A 27,269-nucleotide genomic window follows, 5' to 3' on the forward strand; every position below is an offset into this window, starting at 1 on the left:
TAATTTTAAAATCTGACATCATACTGTATGTATTAAAGTGAGATTGAAGTCTAGGTAGGGATGATTTTGGATTAATTGTCATTACAAGGACGTCATCCGCAAAGGCGGCGATTTTCTGTTCCCTGCCTCCCAGACATAGACCCCTTATCTCCTGGTCCAATGTTATATTCGCTAAGAGGGGCTCCAAAGCCAGGATGAATAAGAGGGGCGATAAGGGGCAGCCCTGGCGAGTCCCATTTCTAATAGGGAAGGAAGATGATGTAGTGCCATTAACCAGGACTGAGGCTGTAGCTTGTTCATACATCGAGAAGACTGCTTTCATATAGGAGTCAGGTAGGCCAAATCCCGCTAACGCTTGTTTTAGGTACGCCCAATTGACTCTGTCAAATGCCTTTTCAGCATCTGTGCTGAGTAAAAGCAGGGGAGAGGAGAGTCGCTTAGCATGACAGAGGGTATTAATAACCCTTGTGGTGTTGTCTTTCCCTTCCCTGTTTCGGACGAAGCCTACCTGATCTCCATGAACAAGGTGGGGGAGGAGGGTAGCTAGTCTGTTGGCTTGCATTTTGGCCAGGAACTTGAGGTCTATGTTTAGGAGGGAGATGGGTCTGTAGTTGGAACACAGTCTTGCGTCTTTCCCTTCCTTGGGGATGAGAGTAATGTGGGCCGCTGTCATATCTCTCGAGAGTGGGATCCCCTTAAGAGTCTGATTGCAAACTTCCAAGAGGTGGGGTAGAAGGACATTCTGGAACGTTATATAATAGGCTAACGGCAGGCCATCTGGACCTGGACTCTTCCCTGTCGGCATTTGGTTCATTGCCTCTTTTAGTTCATTCAGGGAAAAAGGGGCTGTAAGGCACAACTTCTGATCAGGGTCAATGTTAGGGAGGTCTGCTGCTTCCAAAAAGGAAGATATAGCAGAGGCGCGTGTTTCTGTATCTGCGGTTGGAGGAAGGTTGTATAAATCGTTATAAAAGGAGCGGAATTGGGCGGCAATCTGCTTGACTGAAAAAATAGGGGTCCCGTCCTGTGACGATAGTTGGTGGACAAAATTTGAGGATCTTCTCCCTTTAATTCTGCTCATTACAAATTTGGTGGCCTTATCTCCATGGGCGAAAAATTTGTGTTGAGAGCTCATGTGGTATTTAGCTGCTCTATTGGCTAACAGAGATCTAAATTTGGCCCTGTATTCTGATAGTTTTTGGAGATGGTCGTCGGTAGGTATAGCTTTGTGTTGCGACTCTAATATTTGAATATTTTCAGAGTATCATCTATTTCTTTTTCCCTCACTTTCTTAAGGTGCGTGCCAATGCTAATAAAATGTCCTCTGACGACAGTCTTATGTGCGTCCCAGAGTGTGTTAGCTTTTATATCAGGGCTTTTGTTAAGGGAAAAATATTCAGCAATATATCTGGATATCCGTTCAACCGAGTCCTGGTATCCTAGAAGGGTTTCGTTTAGGCGCCAATTAAAGCATGAAGGCGTTACACTAGGAGCCGAAACTGAGATATATATTGGGGAATGATCAGAAATATGTATAGCACCAATAGACGCCTCCCTGCACAGGTGAATATGCTCTTTAGAAATAAACAAGTAGTCTATTCTGTGATAAGTTTTATGTGCCGGGGAGAAGAATGTATAATCTAAGGAACTCGGGTGAAGAGATCGCCAGACATCAATCAAATGCAGATCCCAGAGGGTATTTCTGACACTTTTTAGGAAACTTTTTGAGTTAATCGATTTACGTGAGGAGGTATCTAGTTGAGGGTAAAGAGCTACATTTAAATCCCCTCCCGCAATTATTATTCCCTCTTTAAAGGCTTCTATAATAGGAAAGATGTCAGAAAACCACCGGGTTTGGTTGGTATTGGGTGCATACAGGTTGACAAAAGTATATATTTGTGGCCCTATGGTGCCCTTGAGAAGGATATATCTGCCCTCTGGGTCTAGACTCTGACTGGCGAATTTAAAAGGAACTTTCCTATGAAACCCTATACTGACCCCGCAGGAGGCTGATGAGTTGCTCCCACAATGGTACCAGTTGGAGAAATGTGAGAACCTCATGTCTGGGTAGTGGTTGAAACGAAAATGTGTCTCCTGGAGAAACACCACCCCAGCTCCGGCTTTTCTTAAAATGGCAAAGATTTGGCTCCGTTTAGAGGGGGAGTGAAAGCCTTTGACATTGTAAGAGGCCACTGAGATGTCAGCCATGATTTAAAATGTGTGTGGAATTACCTCGGAGCTGTTGTGGTCTCCCCCGAGGAGGCACTCCGGCTTTGGCCTCATGCACACGACAGTATTTTTTCACTGTCCGCAAAACGGGGTTCCGTTGGTCCGTGATCCGTGACCGTTTTTTCGTTCGTGGGTCTTCCTTGATTTTTGGAGGATCCACGGACATGAAAAATGAAAAAAAAAATCTAAGTCAAGTTTGCCATTGAAATGATAGGAAAAAACGGACACGGATCACGGACACGGATCACGGACGCGGATGACAATCTTGTGTGCATCCGTGATTTTTCACGGACCCATTGACTTGAATGGGTCCGTGAACCGTTGGCCGTGAAAAAAATAGGACAGGTCTTATTTTTTTCACGGCCAGGAAACACGGATCACGGATGCGGCTGCCAAACGGTGCATTTTCCGATTTTTCCACGGACCCATTGAAAGTCAATGGGTCCGCGAAAAAAAACGGAAAACGGCACAACGGCCACGGATGCACACAACGGTCGTGTGCATGAGGCCTTTATTGTAGTCATCTATCTCGTGTACCAATGAGATTGCGCATACATCAGGGACGATCCAGTTAGATATGACAGGCGAGTACCTTGAGTTAGGGGTAAATAGAGGGAGTAAAACAAAACAAGTTAAACAGACAAAGGGAACAAACTTAGACATAATGCGGTATGCCTTGATCGGACGGGGGTTATTGGTCTGTAGACCGTTCGAGAGATCGTATAACGCCCGGAGAAATGCAAGGGCAGGACGGACATGTGGTGTAATATAGTATAGTAGTACAATAAGAGGGGGAGCATAAAGAAGCATATGCTTAGGCTATAAGACATCGCCCCAATAGCAAAGTCAAAGAACTTAGGCGGAGGTATTAGCAAGTCATAGTGACAAGCTTATTTAATGCTACCATATTGTGTGCAGGCGTGTCCCTCTAGTGTTCTTGTGACAGACTTCTCGGGGTGAAATGGAGACCCCTCTTCTTAGAACGGGATAACTTTGGCGTGCGCAATATTTCAAATGGAACCACCTTAGGTACTTCAGGTAGGGTGCCGAGGTCTTGGAAGAGTTCCCAATTTTCAATCTACATGGGTGGCACATTCAGAGTCTCAAAGGCAGATGTGAGGTCTGTAAATGACGAGATGTTCACTCTCTTGCCTGCGTATGGGAAGGATAAGCCAAAGGGAAAGGACCAACAGTATAGCACTTTTTTTGAGCGTAGCCAATCCGTCAGTGGTTTAAGGGCTCTACGCTTCTTTAGAGTCGAAGGGGCCAAGTCCTGATATATTTCAATCTTGGAGTCTTCATACACCAATTCAGGATGACCACGGGCAGCTTCCAAAACAGCCGTTTTCACTTGAAAATTCAGAAACTTGCATATAATGTCTCTAGGTGGCTCGTCTGGTTTGGGCTTGGGTCTCAGGGCCCTGTGTGCCCGCTCAATAATTATTTCTTGGGGGAAGTCAGATCCCAGCAGCGATCTGCAAATTTCAATAATGGAGGCCGAGACCTCTCCTGGGGAAACTGACTCTGGCACTCCCCTGAATCTAAGATTATTTCGGCGCCCCCTGTTCTCTTGATCTTCTAGGGAGCAGTGGAGGTCATTTAAATAGAGGGCGCAGCGGCGAAACGAGTCTGTCACTGCAGATTGATGGGCCAAAATTTCTGCTTGGTGATGCTCAAGACTCTCCACGCGGTCTCCTATATGTCTCACCTCGCTCCTGCAGGCAGATAGTTCAGTGAGGATCGGCTCCATTATTCTGCTGAGAGCGCGGTCTAGGTATTTCCTTGTGACCGGGAGGTCAGAGCTGGCCTGTGCTTCATCTGAATCGCTCTCTCCCTCCGATGGAGCTGGGGCGCGCTTCGGAGCTTTGGTCTGCGGTGTCGGTGCCATCTTGGGCTCCCTGGCGGCCACAGTAGCTGCGGCTTTCTTTAGGAATTTCTCCATCTCTCCTCCAGCGATCTGTGTTTTGGAGGGAGCTGGGGTGTCCACATGCTTGTTATTCCCGATCTTCACCATATCCGTCTCTGTAGGCTGATGATAGCTGGCGTTATAGACGAGTCTCTTCACAGAGCACGGAGCTATGCGACCATCTTCATCCGGCGCAAGCTCCGCCCCCCTACCATTCAGTATTTTTATGAAAAAAAATAAATGTATGTAAGCAGCCAGACATTGTTAAATACCTTACTGTGATATTCTCAAAACTTCTTCACAGTTTTATTTGGTGATTATTTTATTGTAAAACTACTCTATACATTTCAAACATTTGTTTTTCTTTTTTGTGGCATTTTTTTATTTTGTTACATATATAGAAGTCTATGGAAAAATTCCAGTAACAAATGCCACTGACTCAACACAAAAAGCCACCAAAACACCACAAACAAAAACTCATTATTGGTAATAGTAACATAGTACATAAGGCCGAAAAAAGACATTTGTCCATCCAGTTCGGCCTGTTATCCTGTAAGTTGATCCAGAGGAAGGCAAAAAAAAACTGTGAGGTAGAAGCCAATTTTCCTCACTTTAGGGGAATAAAAATTCCTTCCCGACTCCAATCAGGCAATCAGAATAACTCCCTGGATCAACGATCTCTCTCTAGTAGCTATAGCCTGTAATATTATTACACTCCAGAAATACATCCAGGCCCCTCTTGAATTCCTTTATTGTACTCTCCATCACCACCTCCTCAGGCAGAGAGTTCCATAGTCTCATTGCTCTTACCGTAAAGAATCCTCTTCTATGTTTGTGTACAAACCTTCTTTCCTCCAGACGCAGAGGATGTCCCCTCGTCACAGTCACAGTCCTGGGGATAAATAGATGATGGGATAGATCTCTGTACTGACCCCTGATATATTTATACATATTAATTAGATCTCCTCTCAGTCGTCTTTTTTCTAAAGTGAATAACCCTAATTGTGATAATCTTTCAGGGTATTGTAGTTGCCCCATTCCAGTTATTACTTTAGTTGCCCTCCTCTGGACCCTCTCCAGCTCTGCTATGTCTGCTTTGTTCACTGGAGCCCAGAACTGTACACAGTACTCCATGTGTGGTCTGACTAATGATGTGTAAAGTGGTAGGACTATGTTCTCATCACGGGCATCTATGCCCCTTTTGATGCAACCCATTATCTTATTGGCCTTGGCAGCAGCTGCCTGACACTGTTTTTTGCAGCTTAGTTTGCTGTTTATTAAAATTCCTAGATCTTTTTCCATGTCAGTGTTACCGAGTGTTTTACCATTTAATAAGTACAGGTGACTTGCATTATTCCTTCCCATGTGCATAACTTTACATTTGTCAGTGTTAAACCTCATCTGCCACTTATCTGCCCAAGCCTCCAGTCTATCCAGATCCCTCTGTAGTAGTATACTGTCCTCTTCAGTGTTAATTACTTTACACAGGTTAGTGTCATCTGCGAAAATTGATATTTTACTATGCAAGCCTTCTACAAGATCATTAATAAATATATTGAAGAGAATAGGGCCCAATACTGACCCCTGAGGTACTCCACTAGTGACAGTGACCCAATCTGAGTATTTACCATTAATAACCACCCTCTGTTTTCTATCATTGAGCCAGTTACTTACCCACTTTCAGATGTTTTCTCCCAGTCCGAGCATTCTCATTTTATATACTAACCTTTTATGTGGTACAGTGTCAAATGCTTTGGAGAAGTCCAGATACATGACATCCATTGATTCGCCGCTGTCAAGTCTAGAACTTACCTCCTCATAGAAACTGATTAAATTTGTTTGACATGACCGATCCCTCACGAAGCCATGCTGATATGGCGTTATTTGCTTATTTCCGTTAAGATGCTCTAACATAGCATCTCTCAGAAAACCTTCAAACAGTTTACCCACAACAGATGTTAAACTTACCGGCCTATAGCTTCCAGGCTCTGTTTTTGGACCCTTTTTGAATATTGGCACCACATTTGCCATGCGCCAATCCTGTGGGACATTCCCTGTCAATATAGAATCTGAAATATCAGAAATAAGGGTCTGGCTATGACATTACTTAATTCTCTTAGGATACGGGGGTGTATGTCATCCGGTCCTGGCGATTTGTCTATTTTAATCTTTTTAAGTCGCTATTGCACTTCTTCCTGGGTCAGACAGGACACTTTTAATGGGGAATTTATTTCAACATTCGGCATGTCATCTGACAGTTTATTTTCCTCAGTGAATACATTGGAGAAAAAAATATTTAACAGCTTTTCTTTTTCCTCGTCGCTCTCTGCGACTCCCCCCTTATTACTCTTTAACAGGCCGACACCTTCAGATTTATACTTTTTAACATTTATATAATTGAAGAACATTTTAGGGTTAGTTTTACTCTCTTTGGCAATTAATCTCTCAGTCTCTAGTTTGGCCGCTTTTATTTGTTTTTTACATGTTCTATTTTTTTCCTTATAGTTTTTCAGTGCTTCCGTGCTACCTTCCTGTTTTAGTGTTTTATATGCTTTCTTTTTGTCATTTATTACTTTCTTTACAGTTCTGTTTATCCACATTGGTTTCTTTTTGTTCCTTAACCTTTTATTCCCATACGGTATGTACCTCTCAGAATGAGATTTTTGGATGCTTTTAAAGATATCCCATTTTGTGGCTGTATTTTTATTTGTGAGGACTTTATCCCATTTAGTTAGGCCTATGGCCTCTCTTAGTTGGCTAAATTTAGCTTTTTTGAAGTTTGGTATTTTTTTTCCTCCCTGTAGAAAAGCTCTTTTGAAGGAAAATTGGAAGGTTATTACTTTGTGGTCACTATTTCCCAGGTGTCCCCCAACCTGCACGTCTGTTGTTCTGTCAGGCCTATTGGTTAATACTAAGTCCAGTATGGCCGTCCCTCTAGTCGGGTCCTGAACCAGTTGGGAGAGGTAATTGTCTATGGTTATTGCCAAGAATAAATGTTATATTTCACTAATAGACTTCTATGCAATATCAGGCCACTGGTTTTAGGCACCCAAAGTTCATGAGAAAATACCACAAGAAATTAGGCTTTTTTCCTGAAAAACACTGTGTGGCTGTTGACTGAATGTTTCAATTTGTGTCTTTTGTGTCCTTGAGTATGAATTATGTATATGTACTCTACTGAGCTGCATATGCTTTTATTTATTTATTTTTTTGTGATGATCATGAGTACAATCTGGTTGCTCACTGCCAAAATAGAGTGTCTAAAAACCACTGAGTCCTTGCAAAATATTAACCAGGAGGCAAGCATAGACATTAAAAAACCATAGTTTTGAAACCTATGCAGTTACCATCACAGTCATTCTCTCCCTGTGCCCCATATTCAAAAAGATGACGCCAAAGCATACTGTTTATGGCCTCTGCATTACCAGATATTCGTCTACTTTGAGGAGACAGAGTGGAATTAATTTGCAACTTACTAACTTCTTAGTTTTTTATTAATGATTATGTTTAATGATTGGTGCCCCCTTTTACTTCCTCTCTGAGGTGTAATTGTCTCATTTTCATTATTATGTCTTCTTCTTCTTCTTTTTTAATAATAATAATAATTATTCTTATTATTAATAATCATAAATATTATTCCTTTTTTTCACATGCAATACTCTGAAATAAACCTTATTGGGTGGTGTGATAAATGTAAATGATTTTGTGCACAAGTCTTAGGGCAAATAATATCCAATTTCCAAACCCATTTTAACTCTTTAATAAAAGTTAACATTTACTATAATCCAAGAGTGACAACCAACCACCCTCACCTAATGAGAAAATGTATAAAAAAAATCAGGTATTTGCGCCCATGGTTATAAGCCTGTTATCATCACAGTGACCACAGGTGCAGATACCAGATTATTTTATACATTTTCTCATTAGTTAAGAGTAATTGGTTTTAGCTATAGAATTATAAGAAATCTTATGTTTTATCCAGGAGTTAAGATGGGTTTGGAAATTAGATATTATTTAACCTAGGTCGATTTGTGCATACAATGTGTTTCACATTTTTTTCTTTTTTTTACTTGCACAAAGTACAACTAAGGGCTCTTTCACACTTGCGTTCTTTTCTTCCGGCATACAGTTCCGTCGTCGGGGCTCTATGCCGGAAGAATCCTGATCAGTTTTATCCTAATGCATTCTGAATGGAGAGAAATCCGTTCAGGATGCATCAGGATGTCTTCAGTTCCGGACCGGAACGTTTATTGGCCGGAGAAAATACCGCAGCATGCTGCGCTTTTTGCTGTAAGTATACCGCTCCCCCGCTCCCCACTACTACTATGGCAACCGGGACTTTAATAGCGTCCTGGCTGCCATAGTAACACTGAACGCATTTTGAAGACAAATGCTTTCAGTTCACTTGCGTTTTTCCGGATCTGGACAACACAAGTGTGAAAGAGGCCTAAAATACTTTTTGCAAATGGTGCCCCCCCTTCCGTTATAGTCTTTTCTATATGGAGATACTTTTTTTTTTTTTTTTATACACAGTACTAGTGATGAGCGGCAGGGGTCATATTCCAATTTGTGATATTTTGCAAATATTTCGTAGAATATTCAAAGAATATTCGCGAAGTGGAACAACTGTACAGATTTTCAAAAAAAGATGTATATTCTAGAAAACGAATATATTCGTTTTTAGAATATTCATAATCTTCAAAAACAAGAATATATAGCAATATTGCGAATATTTGAAAAAAACGAATATAGAGCAATTTAGCTAATATGGTGCTATAATCTTCTTTGTCTAATAGTTGTAATTTTTTTCTCATCTGAAGTTCAGATTGGAAACAAAATGACAACTATAAAAAAAAAGATTATAGCACTATATAAGCTAAATTGTTCTACATTTGTTTTTTTTATATTCGCTATATTGCTATATATTCTTGTTTTAGAATATTACAATTATTCGAAAAACTAATATATAGCACTATATCGAATATATTTGTTTTTTAGAATATTCGTCTTTTTTGTAAAAATCTGTACAATTGTTCCACTTTGGCATACTCCTCACCGACAAGAGTCCCCGTCACCATGGGAATGCCTGGAAGTTAGAATATACCATCGGATCTGAGTTTTCATGATCTCATTGATTACGAAAATTTGCATTACAAAAATTCTCATTACGAAAATTCGCAATTAACACTACTCCTAAAGTTAAAGATATTGCAGCCTTCTCAATGGCCCACAAGATAAAAACAGTGAGGGATCATGTCTATTGATTGAAAAAAGAATCTCGAATATTTGAAATTACGAATATATATCACTATATTTTAAATATTCACAAATTCTCAAAGTGTCAATATTCGCGATAAAAATTTGCAATTCGAATATTCGTACCACCTGTAAATTTATAAGACCTTTTGGGGTATTTGAACATTATTTTTATTGCTAATTTCCGCTGTAAATGGCATGACATATTTGCCCCAGATACAGCGGGAATACAGCCTCTTGAGACTCACTGTAGTTCTGGGTCTATGACCCAGCAGCTCCTGCAGTTACTTGGCACCCAGCAATGATGTGATCATTAGGATGAAGCTTCATGACAAGTTTTAGAGCTGTTTATATGGTGCTTTGGAAAGCAGGGACAGTAATAAACCATCTCTGTCTTCTGTAGGGAAGTCGGGCTGTCTTTGACCTGCTTCTGCAGCTGCACAATCTTTGTGACTCAGCAAAGGTTTTTATGTTTCGAAGTGTCCTTGCAGAGTTACGTTGACCTTCTGGACATTTTAAAAGGGGGTTATCCCATGGCTAATGTAAAAAAATGAAAATCAGACATCATATAGTACATGACAACCCATTTCTAATAAATCTAGAACCAGCCCTGTACCTCATATGGATCCAGAGATCTCCTCATTCATTGCTCTGCTAGATTTATATCAAGCTGGCAGCTCAAGGGGAGTGTCTTTTCTGCTGCAGCTAAGGGGTGTGTGTCCATTCCACTGCAGCTCTCTACCTATCACAGCTCAGGAGGCAGTTGAAGGATGAAACTGAGCATGTGCAGTCATCTCAGTGAGCCAAAGAAATAAGAAAAAAACTAACAGCAGGTGGCGCTGTATAGATACATTTTATTGAATAATTCACTGGCTATGTGAAATTTTTAATGATATGCAATTACAGAAGTGTTCAGATCTAGGCGCTGGTTTGAAAACTGTAGAATATTTACAACTCCTTTAAGTTGTACAGCAGTCCACATGTAGTTATTATTATTAATAATAAGAAAAGATCTACAGTATAATTTACGTAAGTATTGGTGGACTAGTTTTTACTTATGTTGTTATCAAAAGCATTAATATCTATAATTACTATTATTATTGTTGTTGTAGTCTGTATGATCTGTGTACTGCTTAGTACTTAATAATTACTAAGTGCTCTTCTCAAATTATGCTTAAATATATAATAGGCGAAATAAAATTCTATCATGGCTGTCTTAGAAAACATCTGTCAGGAAGATATTGTCTCTCTTGCTCCTCAAATTACCAGCACTTAAGTGGTATAAAAATTGATCACACTGATACATGTACAAGAGTATTCTGAGCAGCATGGTAACTGTCTGGTTAAGCAGCCACCCAAGCCTAGAAAGGTTTGTAAAACCTGTTAAAAGACTCTTTAAATAGTAACAATGGGAAACAATAGACATGTAAAGGCATAAAGGCAATCTCATAGTAAGAACCTGTTTCTACAACAGAATGGCAAGGTCATCTGGAATCTAGCAAGAACAGAAGCAGAATATTGATCAGAGATCAACCAGTTACAAGACTATAGATTATAAAGCCGATTTGTCATTTCCTGGAAGCACTGCTCGTATTGTTCATTGGCAGTGTTTGGCACGTTAACGTAGCACTGTTTAGTAGTCATCTCACCAGAGGAAAGATTTACACTGAAAGGTAACATCTCTATTATAAAGCTGAATACAAATAATGCAGGATCCCAGCATAGAGAATAGGTGATAGGGATAGCTCTCCTCCTCCACTTCCCTGCATTCTGAGCTTCATATATGTTACAGAGCATGCCCACAACACTCTCCCATAGAAATTAGTCATTTGCTGTCCACGGTTCAGAGCAGATGTTCAGCTAAGATGGGTGTCCCTTAATCACGTAAAAATATTAAAGTATCACAGACTTGAGAAGTCTACCCTCAGTGGGTCCAAAGATCTAGGAGATGTACTCAAAGTATATCACAGAAAACAATGTAAGCAAGGTAATAACATTGTTCTCCGCTAGCAAGCAGGCGATTGCCAAGAAAGAATGCTTCCTTCCTGACAGTCGCCTGCCTGATCGGGGTGTCTAATACACCCTTTAGATATCTCCCCCCAAGATAAATATCTCAAGAACTAGGTGGAGCCGGATACATGCGTGTATGATATATACAAACAAAAAACTAGGGCAATATGGAGACCCTAAAGAAGTAGATCAGATTGCATGTGTCATATGCACATACAGTAGTAATAGATGTTAGGTATACACAGCAGTTAGAGCACTAATATTGACCCCAGTCTAGGTGCACGATATACACAGAGCAGAAAACACATGGGTATACCAGATTGTGTGTGTGATGTACACACAGATAAAGTAATAATAGATGCTAGTTATGCATAGCAGTTAGAGTATAGACATTGCCCCCCCCCCCAGTTAAATATGATATACACGTAACAGAAGACACATAGGATGCCAAATATATGCAGCAGTACTTATCTTGCCCAGGCTGATGATGATCCAGTAATCACCCTGGTAGATGATATGTCAATCCTGTAGGTGTTTTCCCGGTAGCAGGGACAATTGCCTGGGCAGGCTGGCACCTCACATTGAGTTGAGCTTCCCCCATGCAACCATTCTTGCTGCGGCCCTCCAGCTGTTGCAATAATACAATTCCCAGCATTCCCTAATAGTTGTAGGCTGTCCAAGGATGCTGGAAGTTGTAGTTTTGCCACTGTTGAAGGGCCGCAGTTGGGCATCCCTGCCCTACAGGATGCATACAACATCTACCAGTGTTATTAATGGGTCATTGTCAGCCTGGGCAAGATAAGTACTTAGGGTCCTATACTGATGGTGTTGCCTAGATTACAACTGCTGCATTTATCTGGCACCCCATGTGTCTTCTGCTACATATAAATCACACAACTACACTGGAGGCAATGGGCCAGATTTATCATTAGCTCAAGTCAGAATAATGGAGTGAAAAAGTAGCAAATTTTTGTGCAATCGCTAAAACTGCGCAAAAATTTGCGACTTTTTTCCGCTCTGCACTATGCTCGCCCATTTTTCTGAAAGTGGGAGTGTGTTTTCTTATGTAAATGAATCTCTAGACAGATTTACTATTGCGACTATTTAAAAAGTCGCAAAAAATGCGCAATTTCACTCCAGTGAGGACCATGCTTATCTTATGAGACTTTTTAAAAGAACATGCAACTTTTTCGTAAAGACGTGCGACTTTTGTAAAGCTGCTTACTGACGGAAAAACTGCTACTGTCAAACCACATTTATTACAGTCTTAAAGGGCCGTTCATAAATCTGACTTGGCTAAAACTGACTTTAGCCATATGTGAAAGTGGAGTGAGCTGTCAGAGTAATGATAAATCTGGCCCATAATGTCTGTACTCTAACTGCTATGTATAACTAACATCTATTATTACTTTATCTATGTGTACATCACACACACAATCTGGTATACCCCATGTGTTCACTGCTATATGTATATCATACACCTACACTGGGGGCAATAGCAGTAAATTCTATGTATACTGTATCTATCTATTATTATTCTATCTATGTGCACATCACACACACACAATCTGATATACTTCTCTAAGGTCTCTATATTGCCCTAGTTTTTTTGTTTTGATATATATAAATACAAGTACTTGTATATGCTCTCACTTCTTTAGCTGGATATCCCAGTGTGCACAGGGTTTTCTAGGGACAACAAAGAAGACAGTGGGATCGTCCTTGTCAGGGCGGCAGTTCCACTGTTAGGTAGGGTGGAATAAGGACATTGTAGGGTTTTCCTTGGATATTTTTTTGGTATCTTTTTAATTGCAATTTTATTATTGCAATTAAAAAGATACCAAAATATAACCAAGGTTATGTTTTGGGAAAGGTTTTTTTGTTTTCTGTGAGATATATATATATATATATATATATATATATATATATTTTTTTTATTTTTTTTAAATAAAGCAGATCAGAAAAATGTTTCTGTAAATGTTTTTTGTTGTTCCTATCGGGTGCTAAGAAATGAGGTCAATAGAATGTAATAGAGGCTTTTCTAATTATCAATTTTGTAGTGCATATTACAGCATCAATCATCTGTTCTCCCTTGTTAGTTTTTTTATTTTTAGAATATGTTGTCAGTTAAGATTGCTGTAGCATAACCATGTAACATAGCTGAGGTTGCCACTTGCCAAGCTTATAATATAATTCTGCATTTGCATGTAATTTTATATAGGACGTCAGGTAAATTTACTAAACATAAGGAGTTACCATAGTGGCCATATTTGTATATGTTTGTTCTAAAATATCATTGCACTATAAAATAATTACTAGACATATCATGTCACCCTGTCCCCACAGCTATATGCCACATTTTATGATTATAAATGCTTGACTAACATTTTCTAAGTTCCTTGGTCAAGTGGATTCCAATATATTTGACATTGTTCAACCATGTAATACTAATTGATATTCTAATTAGTGGCTATATACTTTACCCACAATATTTTTTCTCAATGTCTAATCCTGTTATATGCATGGCAACATAAAAGTCAGCAGGTAACCTAGATGGAATAAAGGGAATTTAGAGCTGTCGGTCTTCATCTTTGTCTGTGTCCTAGGGGTATTAATTGTCTTGACATGAAATGAGCAGAAACTTTCACTCACAATGCAGGGCGACCAAAATGAACCAACAGAAATGTCCCATTCATATCATAACCCTGTGCTGTCATCAAGTACAAGCAAAGCCATGGTAAATAATAGACTGGAGAACATAGGAAACATAAACTATTTTCAATGTTATTGACACACATAGACGGACGCTGAGTAATGCCTTCAATAGAAATGTGTCCTCCTCAAGGAACAAGCAGTTTAGTGTTGGAATTTTATGTTTCTTTCTAAAATACATTCTGTAGGTATCAGTACTTTTCTCCAAAAATAGAAATATTCCTTATATACTTAATTCCCCGAATCTAGCACTGCCTTTTTAGTCATTGTCATTGAAAACTGACTCTACAGATTTGAAGACACCTTTAGTACAAGGCTGTGGTACTCATTTTGCCATATGGTTACGATATTCCCTCTTCGAAGCAGTGCTGAGCACATCACAGGGTAATAGAGGTGCTAATTTGGCACCAGCAGTCCATGATTTCTGTATTATTGATCTATAAAACACAAATCTGTTAATTATAGATTTTTGGCCTACTTGTACACAATGCATATTAGCAAATTTGATTTCATGGAACAGCTAAAAACAACATTCAAATCAACTGAATAGCCAGTTTCACAGTAATAAATGATTATTTGCACATTCTTAAGTGTATTTCCCCAATGTCACCTATTCACAGGTTATGCCATAAATTGAAGCTGAAACATTATATCTATTCTTCACAATGCCTTCTGGGAGGATGCTAAAATTACATATGGGGAGCAGAAATGTGTAATGCATCCTCGGGTTGGCAGAGAGTTCGCTCCTTGCCTCTCTGTGTCAGTTCTTTGAATTTGCTAGTTACCTAAAGTGACAAATGTAATATGACTGGCAGGCGAGGAAAAGTGTAAAATTAATTTATTCTTCAACACTAATTTGTTTGAAAGTGTACTCTTCTCAAGACAATAATGTACATTTTGTAAATAGTTCAAGAGCTGCTGCTAAACTGTGTGTTTTTCTAGCAGAATAGGAATAACAACAGGTGAATAGGGCTGGGCTGCAATACCACACACAGCCTACAGATATGGGTGAAGCTGTTTCCGATTAAAACAGCCATGTTTTTCATAAACCCCTTAAGATAGGTTTCTAAAAAATACATGTAACTAAAACTTTGGTCGTTAAAATGCAAACAAAGTTAATACAATGCACTTACTAATGTATTGTGATTGTCCACATTGCTTCCTATGCTGGCTGGATTCATTTTTCCATCACGTTATTTTACTTCTTGTTTCCATGAGTTAGGATCACCCTGCAATCCTTCTGCAGTTGCAGTGATTGCACACTATAGGCCTATGCGCACTCCCACAGTCCTGCCCACCAGAGAGGCCAGTGGCCAGCAACTGTCTTCAGTTCCTGCCTATTCTTGGGGCATTTTCCCTTCAGTTTTGTCTTCAGCAAGTGAAAAGCATGCTCAATCGGATTCAGGTCAGGTGATTGATTTGACCATTGCATAACATTCCACTACTTTACCCTTAAAAAACTCTGGTTGCTTTTGCTGTATGCTTTGGGTCATTGTCCATCTGCACTGTAAAGCGCCGTCCAATAAGTTCCGAAGCATTTGGCTGAATATGAGCAGATAATGTTGCCCGAAACACTTCAGAATTCATCCTTCTGCTTTTGTCAGCAGTCACATCATCAATAAATACAAGAGAACCAGTTCCATTGACAGCCATACATGCCCACGCCATGACACTACCACCACCATGCTTCACTGATGAGGTGGTATGCTTAGGATCATGAGCAGTTCCTTTCCTTCTCCATACTCTTCTCTTCCCATCACTCTAGTTGATCTTGGTCTCATCTGTCTCATCTGTCCATAGGATGTTGTTTCAGAACTATGAAGGCTTTTTTAGATGTCGATTGGCAAACTCTAATCTGGCCTCAATGGTTTACATCTTGTGGTGAACTCTGTGTATTCACTCTGGTGAAGTCTTCTCTTGATTGTTGACTTTGACACACATTCACCTGGAGAGTGCTCTTGATCTGGCCTACTGTTGGGAAGGGTGTTTTCTTTACCAGGGAAAGAATTCTTCGGTCATCCACCACAGTTGTTTTCCGTGTCCTTCCGTGTCTTTTGGTGTTACTGAGATCACTGGTGCCTTCCTTTTTAAGAATGTTCCAAACAGTTGTTTTGGCCATGCCTAATGTTTTTGCTATCTCTCCGATGGGTTTGTTTAGTTTTTTCAGCCTAATGATGGCTTGCTTCACTGATAGTGACAGCTCTTTGGATCTCATCTTGAGAGTTGACAGCAACAGATTGTAAATGCAAATAGCACACTTGAAATGAACTCTGGACCTTTTATCTGCTCATTGTAATTGATATAATGAGGGAATAACACACACCTGGCCATGGAACAGCTAAGAAGCCAATTTACCCATTACTTTTTGTCCCTTAACAAGTGTGAAGGCTTTTTTAGATGTCGTTTGGCAAACTCTAATCTGGCCTTCCTGTTTTTGAGACTTACCAATGGTTTACATCTTGTGGTGAACCCTCTGTATTCACTCTGGTGAAGTATTCTCTTGTTTGTTGACTTTGACACACATTCACCTAAGTCCTGGAGAGTGTACGGAGACCAAACTGTTTTTATTCCCTACACCGTTCACCTGATTTGGATGTAAATACCCTCAAATTAAAGCTGACAGTCTGCAGTTAGATCACATCTTGTATCTTGTTCGTTTAATTTCAAATGCATTGTGGTGATGTATAGAGCCAAAAATTTTAGAATTGTGTTGATGTCCCAATATTTATGGACCTGACTGTAAGTCCACCAAGTTTAACCAAGGGATAGGTGGTGATGTGAATTTTAGAAAAAAGGTAGTGAGACCCAGATTTCTATACTTTTTTATAAGCATTAATTTAATTTACTTAGAATTCATCTAAGCTCTTTTTAAAACTGCTAACTGTTCCTGCTGTGACCACGTCCTGAGGTAGTCTATTTTATAGATTCAGAGTTCTTACAGTAAAGAAGCTTTGTTGCTTGTGCAGACTGAACTTTTACTTCCCCAGTCGGAGGCAATGCCCCCTTGTAATTTGAGGGCATTTTACATGCTTTACAGCTTTTCATTATATTTTTTGTACGGCCCATTTTTATATTTGTATAGGTTAATCATGTCTCCCCTTAGACATCTCTTCTCATGACTAAATAAATGTAATTATTTTAATCTTTCTTCATACCTTAGACAATCCATGCCCCTTATCAGTTTAGTCACTCTTCTTTGTACTTTTTCTAGCTTCAGAGCATCCTTTCTATAGACTGGTGCCCAGAAATGAACTGCATATTCCAGATGAGGCCACAAATTTTTTTTTTCAAATGACCTTGTTTTGTTATTTATTGCCCTTTTTACAGTAGCTGTCAACCATGTGGGGGTTTACTTTTATCCGTTTATACTTGTTACCTTCAGGAATAAATCTTGCAGTGTGATTAGCCAGTGTGAATTGAATTTAAAGCTCTCCCATACATATATATATATATAGATCCATAAAGAAAATCTGGCAGCACTCCCTTCAATAGTAACACAGGGTGCCCACGGTGGTCCCTCGACTCAGGACAGGAAATAATGAAGAGAATCTGCAGCACTCCTTGAAGAATAAAATGTGGTCTTTATTCACACATATCAAAAAACGACAACATTTCGGTTCTCTCACAGAACCTTTTTCAAGTCAGGTGACTTGAAAAAGGTTCTGTGAGAGAATCGAAACATTGTCGTTTTTTGATATGTGTAAATAAAGACCACATTTTATTCTTCAAGAAGTGCTGCGGATTCTCTTCATCATATATATATATATATATATATATATATATATATATATACAAAAAATTGGACCGCACTCCCAGCAATTCGTGAAGAAAATCTGAGTTTATTCACCCATCTGTGGCAAAGCGACGTTTCGGCTCCAACTGAGCCTTTCGCTTGAGAAAGGCTCAGTTGGAGCCGAAACGTCGCTTTGCCACAGATGGGTGAATAAACTCAGATTTTCTTCACAAATTGCTGGGAGTACAGTCCAATTTTTTGTATCTACAAACGTGGGGTAAGCACCTGCTGCCGTCCTTGGATTTTGCACCCATATACTAAGGGTGGTGCCGCCTGTGTTTTTTCTTTTTTTCTTTTTTATATATATATATATATATATATATATACCATATATATATATATATATATATATATATATATATATATATGTATTATGTGACAATAACTAATCCCAGTCTATGCTCTAAAATGGGCGGGGGGTTGTTGAACTTATTAAAACCAGCATATAACTGATTACATGTCTTACAATACGAATGGTAGCGCACAACACTATCTGTGAGTGATAATGTAATATTAGGCCTAAATCTGTGTACCATATTTTTCACCCTAAGATGCACCGGCCCAAAAGACACACCTAGGTTTTAGAGGAGGACAATAATAAAAAAATATTTTTTATTACACCTCAGGTCAGACCCCCAATCAGACCCCCAATGTTAATAAGACCTCAGATCAGACCTCCAATCAGAGCTTAGCTCAGACTCCAATCTAAATGACCCCCAATCAGACCTCAGATAAGAGCCCCATGCCTCTCATCAGCCCCCATATCAGCCCTTATACCTCTTATCAGCCCCCATTATCAGCCATTATGCCTCTCATCAGCCCCCATTATAATCCATTATGGCTTTTATCAGCCCCCATTATCATCCATTATGCCTCTCTTCACCCCCATTATCATCCATTATGCCTCTCATCACCCCCATTATCATCCATTATGCCTCTCATCATCCCCATTATCATCAATGATGCCATTTATCACCCCCATAATCTTCCATGATGCCTCTCATCACCCCCGTTATCATCCATGATGCCTCTCATCACCCCCGTTATCATCCATGATGCCTTTCATTAACCCCATTATCATCCATGATGCCTCTCATCAACCCATTATAATCCATTATTCCTCTCATCACCCCCATGGCCTCAGATCAGCCCCAAGTTTTAGAAAATAAAATAAAAACTAACCTCTCCTGCTCCTGGACGCCGCCGCTCCTCACCGCCCGCAATATTCTTCCTCCTGCTGTCGGCTGTGCTGTGAACTTGTGCGCCCTCACGCTGTGCTCAGCCACTGTACAGCCGACAGCTGGTGGACCAGGAAGCGAGGAGTACAGAGCCTTCACCGCTTCCTGGTCCTCCGGTACTAATGAGCTCTTCCATAATGGAAAAGCTCATTAGTATTCGCCCCATAAGACACAGGGACATTTTCCCCCTACTTTTGGTGAAAAAATGTGTCTTATGGGGTAAAAAATACAGTATTTCTGTCTTCAGTCACTTCCAGTGTTGGTGTGGTGGGGGTAAGTGGGGGTAAAAAATTGCATAGTAGTTTGTTTTACACTGGAGCATTTTTTTTAATCTGAATATTTTAATGACCAAAATACATTGGCTACAAATCTATTAGTGGCATTGATAGTGGCACAATATTTCCAAAGTCAACAGTCAGTAGTAGTGTCGTCAGTGTGGTTGTGGAAAGGGAGGACATCGTATTGCACTATCCTGTCTTTTATTTCCAAAAAGCAGATTTGCAAACCGTTCCATACTTAGGACCAAAAACGTCAGGGGCTACGGAAGGGTTCCAAACAAAAGAGTAGAGCCAGAAGTAGGTAGTAGCAGCACCAGCTATCCGACCAGAAGTAGTAGCAGTAGGCCGCAGTTGTCCCTGGCTTCAGAAATGTGCAACATTATAGTTAAGGAGAAAGAGGATGAGATTGTGGATTGGATTGCTCATTCCTCCTCTCAATCACAGCAGGGTGATGTGGAGGTGACTTCTGAGTCTGACTTCATGCCATGGAGCCAGGGATTGCAGTGGAGCCTGAGAAGGCTTTCAGTGAAGTCCTCTCAGTCTTCACTGCCCCTTTATAGTGGGGCGCCCTCATTTTTCCTAAGTGACAAGAAAACCTCACCACACCCTACGGCAGATAGTCAAGAGAGTCTCCCTATTGACGACTTGTGTGAGAGTACTCAGCGTTTGTCCTGCCCTGAAGAGGAGGTTGAAGAGGAGGTTGCAGACCCCAGGCATAGCTGTGTTGGTGGTGGCAGTACTTATATCCATGGTATTGGTGTTGGGGGCAGTGACAGTGGCAGTCGGGGCAAATGCAGAGCATCGTTATCATCCCTTTCTGCTTTTTCTGCTCAGACATCTCCTCTGCTCCATCATCAGGCATTGATAACAGAATGTGTGGCCAGGAAACAACTGTGCACACCCAGCAACTGGCTAGTGTGAAAGCTGAATTCCTACCTGGACAATTTTCTGGGGGTGCAGCTGCCGTACCATTTAGTCAAGACTTCTGCCTTTCGGGAGCTGATGTCTTTCGCTCAGCCTCGCTGGAAGATGCCACCATTATTTCTCCCAAAAAGCCATCCCTATCTTGTACTTTCACATGGTGGGCAACATGCGTTTACCCATAGCTATGTATGTCAGTGTCAATCACACATAATTTACTATTGTTGTCATTGAGTTTGAGAGCTTGGGGGTCAGGGAGTAACGAAAGAATTCATAAAAAATAAATGAAAATAAATAACAAGTTAGTCTAGAGGATATAATATACCAGTGTTTTTATGCAAATTTGGTTTGGTCTAAATCGATTTGGGCTCAAACCTAACTTTTAGAAAAATTTGCCAAACCTGAAGCAAACTGAATCTCAAGTGGTTCACTCATCTCTAATTTGCATCTTTAGAAATTACCAGATCCAATAATGCATCGCTCCAGGTGGGAGCGTCTACAAACTGGCCGATAAAGTGTTCCTGCAGCAAGCTGAGGAATTTTATCCCCTAGGAAGTTGAGGCAGAACCATGATCACAGTCAATAGCTCTATTTGGTTATACAGCTGAACTTCTATCTCCTCTGTGATTTTAGGGGGTCTATAGATTACACCAAGTATTATGTTTTCTGAGTTTATTTCTCTTTGTAATTCCACCAATAAGGTTTTAACATCCTCAACATCTTCATCCACAATTGCCTCTTTCATACTCACCTTTATATCACTTCTCAGATACTGGCACAGTCCCTTCCGCCTTTTCTGTTGGCCCCGTCTTTCTTAAAGAGTGTAAAACCCTGATTATTGACAGCCCAATCATGAGTAGAGTCTAGCCATGTCTCAGCCACCCCAACTATACTATTCTATGTGTTCCTCTTGTACTATAGACTTCAGCATCCCTATTTTGCTAGCTAGACTTCTGGCATTTGTAAACATACATCTTAAGGTACTATTTAATTCCCCACATTCAGTGAATATTTGGAATTTTTTTTATATCTTGTTTTATATTGTTGGTTTGTAACAGGTTCATGTTACCAGCAGCTTTGTTTCTTTGGAGTACAGTTATACCCAGTCACCCTCCTACTTTCCTCACTAACCCCTGCCCCCACTAAATCCCCACTGTCCCCTCCTATATCCAACTCTCTGTCTACTCCCTTATTGGTTTGACCGAGCCACCCTCCCAGATTCTAGTTTAAAAGATCCTCCAGCCATCTAACCATTTTTCCCCAGTCCATTAAGATGCAGCTCATCCCTACTGTAGAACCTGTAGTAGATAAAGAAGCCACCTCCCCCTGACTTTTTCTTTGGCGCCAATGTGTACCATATATGCCGAGTATTCCCGAGACCCAACCAGCAATCTGTCTATCTGATCCGCAATAAGCCAAAACCGAGCACCCGGAAGATAACATATTGTTGTCTCAGTGAAAGATGACCCTGTCTATCCGCCTAATAATGGAGTCCCCTACCACCAACATCTGTCTGAACTTTGCTGTACTCCTCTTCCCATCCTTCCTACTGCAGTCAGCCTCCTGGCAATGCCCTGCTGCAGTGTTGCTGGCCCTGGACTTGAGTCCCTAATCTCAGCCAAACAGGCATGCTTACTAGGGCATTACTAGTAAATACTAGTCTTCCTGGTACTTTTACCTCTACCCCTTCTCGTAAAATTAACCCAACTAGTGACTCCATAGTCCTAATTAGGGATGAGCTAATCGACTTTGGATGAAACATCAGTCTTCAGTAAAAAACGGATGTGACACGGACACAACATGGATCCCATCAGTGTTTTGTCCATGATTTTTATGGACCCATGGTCTTCAATGGGCATGTTTGGACTACATAACGGATCAAAGTAGTGCATGTCTCAGGTCTGTAAAAAAATATTGATATGTGAACAGACACATTTGAATCAATGGGTACCTGTGCTGAAGACTTAGGCAGTTGTCTAGTGGGACAGTATTTTTGATATATGTCTTAGAGTAAATAAAAAATAAATTAAATAAATGCTCACTCTTACTGATCTCCTGCCACTTACTGGTCCCCACTGCTATCCACTGCCTGTTTCAAGCTGAACAGGTGTATCACCACTGTGGCCAGTGATTGGCTGAGCAGGCATCTCCAGGCATTTTATGCTTGTCCAGCCAGGACAAGGAAGTGGAGAGCAGCAGAGTCCAGCAGTTAGTGAGCAATTCTTAATTTTTCCTTTTTAACTAACTCTTAGCCATATATTAAATTTAATCCTAAAGGACAACCTCTAGTTGGTTCTGCGACAAGAGAGGGACAACTTTGCATTGTCTTTGTTTGTCCAGATTGCCAGCAAAAATCAAGTAACACTTACAACATCACTTATTGCAAGGTCGCAATCTGCTTATTTCTATAGCTATTAGCAGGACATACTGCAAATTGTTGCAAAAGCCTACCATAGACATAAGACAATGTATGGCAGTCAATAAGTATTTGATCAGCTGTCCATGGGGAAGTTTATACAACTGAGCCCACCAGCAATATGTTAGACTAAACTTGCCAGCCAGTACCATTCACGATGCCCCCATAACAGTACCATTCACGATGCCCCCATAACAGTGCCATCCACAGAACCCCCATAACAGTGTCATCCACAGATCCCCCATGACAGTGCCATCCACAGATCCCCATAACAGTGTGTCATCCACAGATCCCCATAACAGTGTCATCCAAAGATCTTCCCATAACAGTGCCATCCATTTAATAAATACTTTCTGGTCATTGAACACACTGGCAAATGAGTGGCCGATTTGTCCACAATGGCTCAAATTTTCCAACTTGGCAGTTGGAATACAAAAACCTACCATCGCCCATCCCAAAACTTTTGCCCTAGTTTTGTCATGTGTATGGTTATTTTAGCCTATCCCAAACTTTTTAACATTATACAATCTTAATTAATCTCTTTTTCCTGCTATTTATTCTTGTTACAGGCTAGCCCTAACTGCCGTAAGAATTGTATCATAAGAGTCTGGTTAAAGTCAACAATGTATTAACACTTCTGTTTGTTTTTTGATGATTAGTAGATGTTATAGATATACTTGTTGTATATGGTAGTTGTATGTGACTTCCTCACTGAAGTGAACTCAAAATGACAGAATTGTTAAAAGGTCCTGCATTATAGGCCTTAAAGCTATTGTTCCCTACTTATAATGGACAAGATTTAAAAAAATAGACACTTCTGCTTTGTGTAACTCATTATGTTATCTATATTTTTCTTAGTGCGACAATGCAAGAGGATTAAAGTCATTTTATGATGCGATAAAGTATGGACCTAATCACCTGATGGTTTTTGGTGGAGTATGTCCTTCAGTAACATCAATTATAGCAGAGTCTCTAAAAGGATGGAACTTGGTTCAGGTAAGAGAAGTCTGTGTACTTGTTTTTTGCATAATATTACTTGTTTGTTAGTTCCTGTATGGGGTTGGCCTTTTATTGGCTGCAAAATGCACAAAACGTCTATAAAAGACTACGTCTGACACCAGCCATATACAGGGTTTAGAAGAATGTACTTATGAAAGCATTGTTATAATGTAGACTAAAATTTAGAGTAACAATTAAAAAAATATATATTATACAACTTAAGCAAGCAAAATTCAGTCTGGTTGGTGCTGTCATAATGTATACACATGTAGATAGAGAACAATGATGGAGATTTACTAATCGAAATGTGTTAGAATTATGTTGTAAACTGCACCAAAAAAACTAGAGTACATATTTGCTGTGTTTCACTCACTGTTTGGGGTTTGTCCGACAAGGAGGCATGGTTTTTACCCTTTAACTCCTATACAGGGATCTGGTCTTCGCTGCAGGGGAGCTACCAGACTGCTAATTCTTGAGATAGTCTCAGGTCAGAAACACCTATGTGATGTACCGAGAGTTTAGGCAATATTTGAAGTCAGGAGACACTCCTCGGTCAGGGAGGGCACAGAAACAGGGTATGGTCAGGGCCGTCAGTGGAGAATTAGTTTTCAGACAGAAGTTCAGTACACAGTAGTCACACAGAATAACACTCCTTCTCTGGTTAACTAAAGACTAGGAACCTAAAGTTCAGGCACTCCCCCACTAGGGAAGCTGCCTTATATACTTAGGGACAGCCAGTCATAGGCTAGAGAACAACTTGGAAGTGCGTGTTCTGGTCCTTTTAAGAGGCCAAGAGTCAGCATGTGCTCTCTGGGACAGACTTTGAAGGAGAGGCACATGGAGCGATGGGAGTCAAACCCAATGCAGGTGGCTGAAGAGAGCACCCGGGGTAAACTAGGGCCAAGTAAGATCCATGTAGCATCCATACCCACTCAGGAGAGTGGGACAGTGGTGAGGGACGGGGACGTGGTAACAGCTTGTATAAACACTTAACCCCTATAATTACCCCAACCCTTAGCCCATGAAAGAAGGCCTTTAGTCAACTAACTAGGCAGTCTTAAAATACATCAAATTAATTATCCATCATCACCACTGTGATAAATCTGGTGCATCTTTAGGCTGTTAAAATCTGTTTTGAGACTGTCTAAATCTTAGACAAGGGTAGGAAATCTCCCCCAGTGTATATAGTGAGAAAGTTTCTTGAAATACTTTTCAGTTCGGATCCTAATGGATCGTTCAGAAAATTTGATTCAGAATCAAATCGATTCTATCAAAATTGAAAGTGCTTCAATTGGCCTGTACATTGGTTTATGATACCGTGAGGTCTACTAGGACAATTTTTTCTCTCTTGTCTTTCTTTTTTTAATTTTTATTTCAAATTATCTCTCTGTTGCCAGTTTTATGGCATCCTAACTAAGGGCAGCATAAACTAGTGATAGATCCCTTTAGCCAATAGCTGTGTTACTTTCTTTCATTGACCCTGCTGTTTTGCGAAAACCTTGTTTTGAATATCTCCAGGACATGACGATAAGCTCCTGGCTCTCCACTCTCAGCTGCTACTGATTTTACTTGAAGAAAAAAAAGTCAATCAGTGGTAAGAGGGGTGGGGAGAGTTGGCATGTGCTGGAGCTGTTAGGGCAGCATAAAAATAGTGACAAAATATAAAAACATTTCAAAATTGTCCCTTTTTGGGGTAAAATGCCTGCAAGTGTTTAAACACATGGTGGTATTGGAAAAAACAATGGCAGGCCAATTGCAGCCCAAAAAAGTACCATGGACATTCCCTGACTACGGCCAAGCTATACTCTGTTATTGACGCACTAAAATAAAAAATAAAAACTGTAGAAGCTTTGCAAAAGATTTTTGGAATGAAAAATGGTGCAGTGTATGTGTCAAAATATATGCTGCTGGTAATGCTTGGAAAGGAACTTATGAACTATAGAAACTTTGCAACAGGTTTTTGGACAAAAAAAGAACATTAAAAGCCTCCTGTCTTATGTAGTCAACAGCTTCAACCCTGGCTATAGACACATAGTACACTAACTGCCCCTATGCTAATGATAACACCTGACTTTCTATCTAGTAATTTAATCTACTTAACTAATTATATCTTCTTCACAATCACTACACTGTCCCTACAAATCCCTAAAATGGCTTGCTTGTATGTCTAATGGCTGAGCTCACAATGTCATCTGTGCTTAAAGGGGTTGTCTCATGATAGACAATGGTGACATATCACTAGGATATGCCCCCATTGTCTTATAGGTGTGGGTCCCATCGCTAGAAGATTCCATATGGCCAATGATAAAATAAACATTTTCCAATTCACAGTTTTTTGGTGGCTACTTCTCCCACAAAAAGTTGATCAAAAAGTGATCAAAATGTCATACAAACCTCAATGGTATCACTAAAAATTACAGATCACCACGAAAAAAAAAAAATGCTCTCACTCTGTATAGATAAAAATCACACATCCTCCCATGTAAATGTGTGGTCAAAGTACACCTACTCTCCCCCTGCAATAAAGCCATGTTAAAAACAAGGAAGGTCAAGAACTTTATGTCCTAACTCGACATTAAGCCTGTTACAATAACGGGCGCTAGAACAGTAGTGCTGGCACTGTGATTGGGATCTGTGGATGACACTTTTATGGGGGGGATCTGTGGATGACACTGTTATGGGGGATCTGTGGATGGCACTGTTATGGAGGGTATCTGTGGATAGCACACTGTTATGGGGGGATCTGTGGATGGCACTGTTATAGGGGTCTCTGTGGATGCCACTGTTATGGGGGGATCTGTGGATGGCACTGTTATGGGGGGGTCTGTGGATGGCACTGTTATGGGAGGATCTTTGGATGACACTGTTATGGGGATCTGTGGATGGCACACTGTTATGGGGATCTGTGGATGGCACTGTCATGGGGGATCTGTGGATGACACTGTTATGGGGGTTCTGTGGATGGCACTGTTATGGGGGCATCGTGAATGGTACTGTTATGGGGGCATCGTGAATGGTACTGTTATGGGGGGATCTGTGGATGGCACTGTTATGGGGGATCTGTGGATGCACACTGTTATGGGGGTATCTGTGAATGGTACTGTTATGGGGGATCTGTGGATGGCACTGTTATCGGGGAATCTATGGATGACACTGTTATGGGAGGATCTGTGGATGGCACTGTTATTGGGGGACCTGTGGATGGCACTGTTATGGGGGATCTGTGGATGATGCACTGTTATGCAATTGTAAACGGATCCGTCCCCCATTGACTTTCAATGTAAAGTCAGGAGTCCCTATTTTAGGCTACTTTCACACCTGCGCTAGGGACGGATCCGCACCTATAAATGCAAACAATGGTATCCCTTCAGTGCGGATCCGTCTGCATAACAGCTTTTTCAGATCTGAGTTTTCACTATCGTGAAAACTCAGATCCGACAGTATATTCTAACACAGAGGCGTTCCCATGGTGATGGGGACACTTCAAGCTAGAATATACTAAGAGCTGTGT

At 40.5% G+C, this 27,269-nt stretch overlaps 1 protein-coding gene across 1 annotated transcript in view; it reads left to right on the forward strand.

Annotated features, from left to right (window-relative positions):
• Positions 1-27,269, forward strand: part of GABBR2 (gamma-aminobutyric acid type B receptor subunit 2) — an 858,895-nt gene that overhangs the window by 198,812 nt on the left and 632,814 nt on the right. Inside the window, exon 2 of the mRNA XM_044294545.1 lies at positions 23,618-23,755. Coding sequence (XP_044150480.1) covers positions 23,618-23,755 — 138 coding nt within the window. The remainder of the gene's footprint in view (positions 1-23,617; positions 23,756-27,269) is intronic.

The sequence above is a fragment of the Bufo gargarizans genome, chromosome 5, assembly GCF_014858855.1.
Source record: "Bufo gargarizans isolate SCDJY-AF-19 chromosome 5, ASM1485885v1, whole genome shotgun sequence".
Lineage (NCBI taxonomy): Eukaryota > Metazoa > Chordata > Amphibia > Anura > Bufonidae > Bufo > Bufo gargarizans.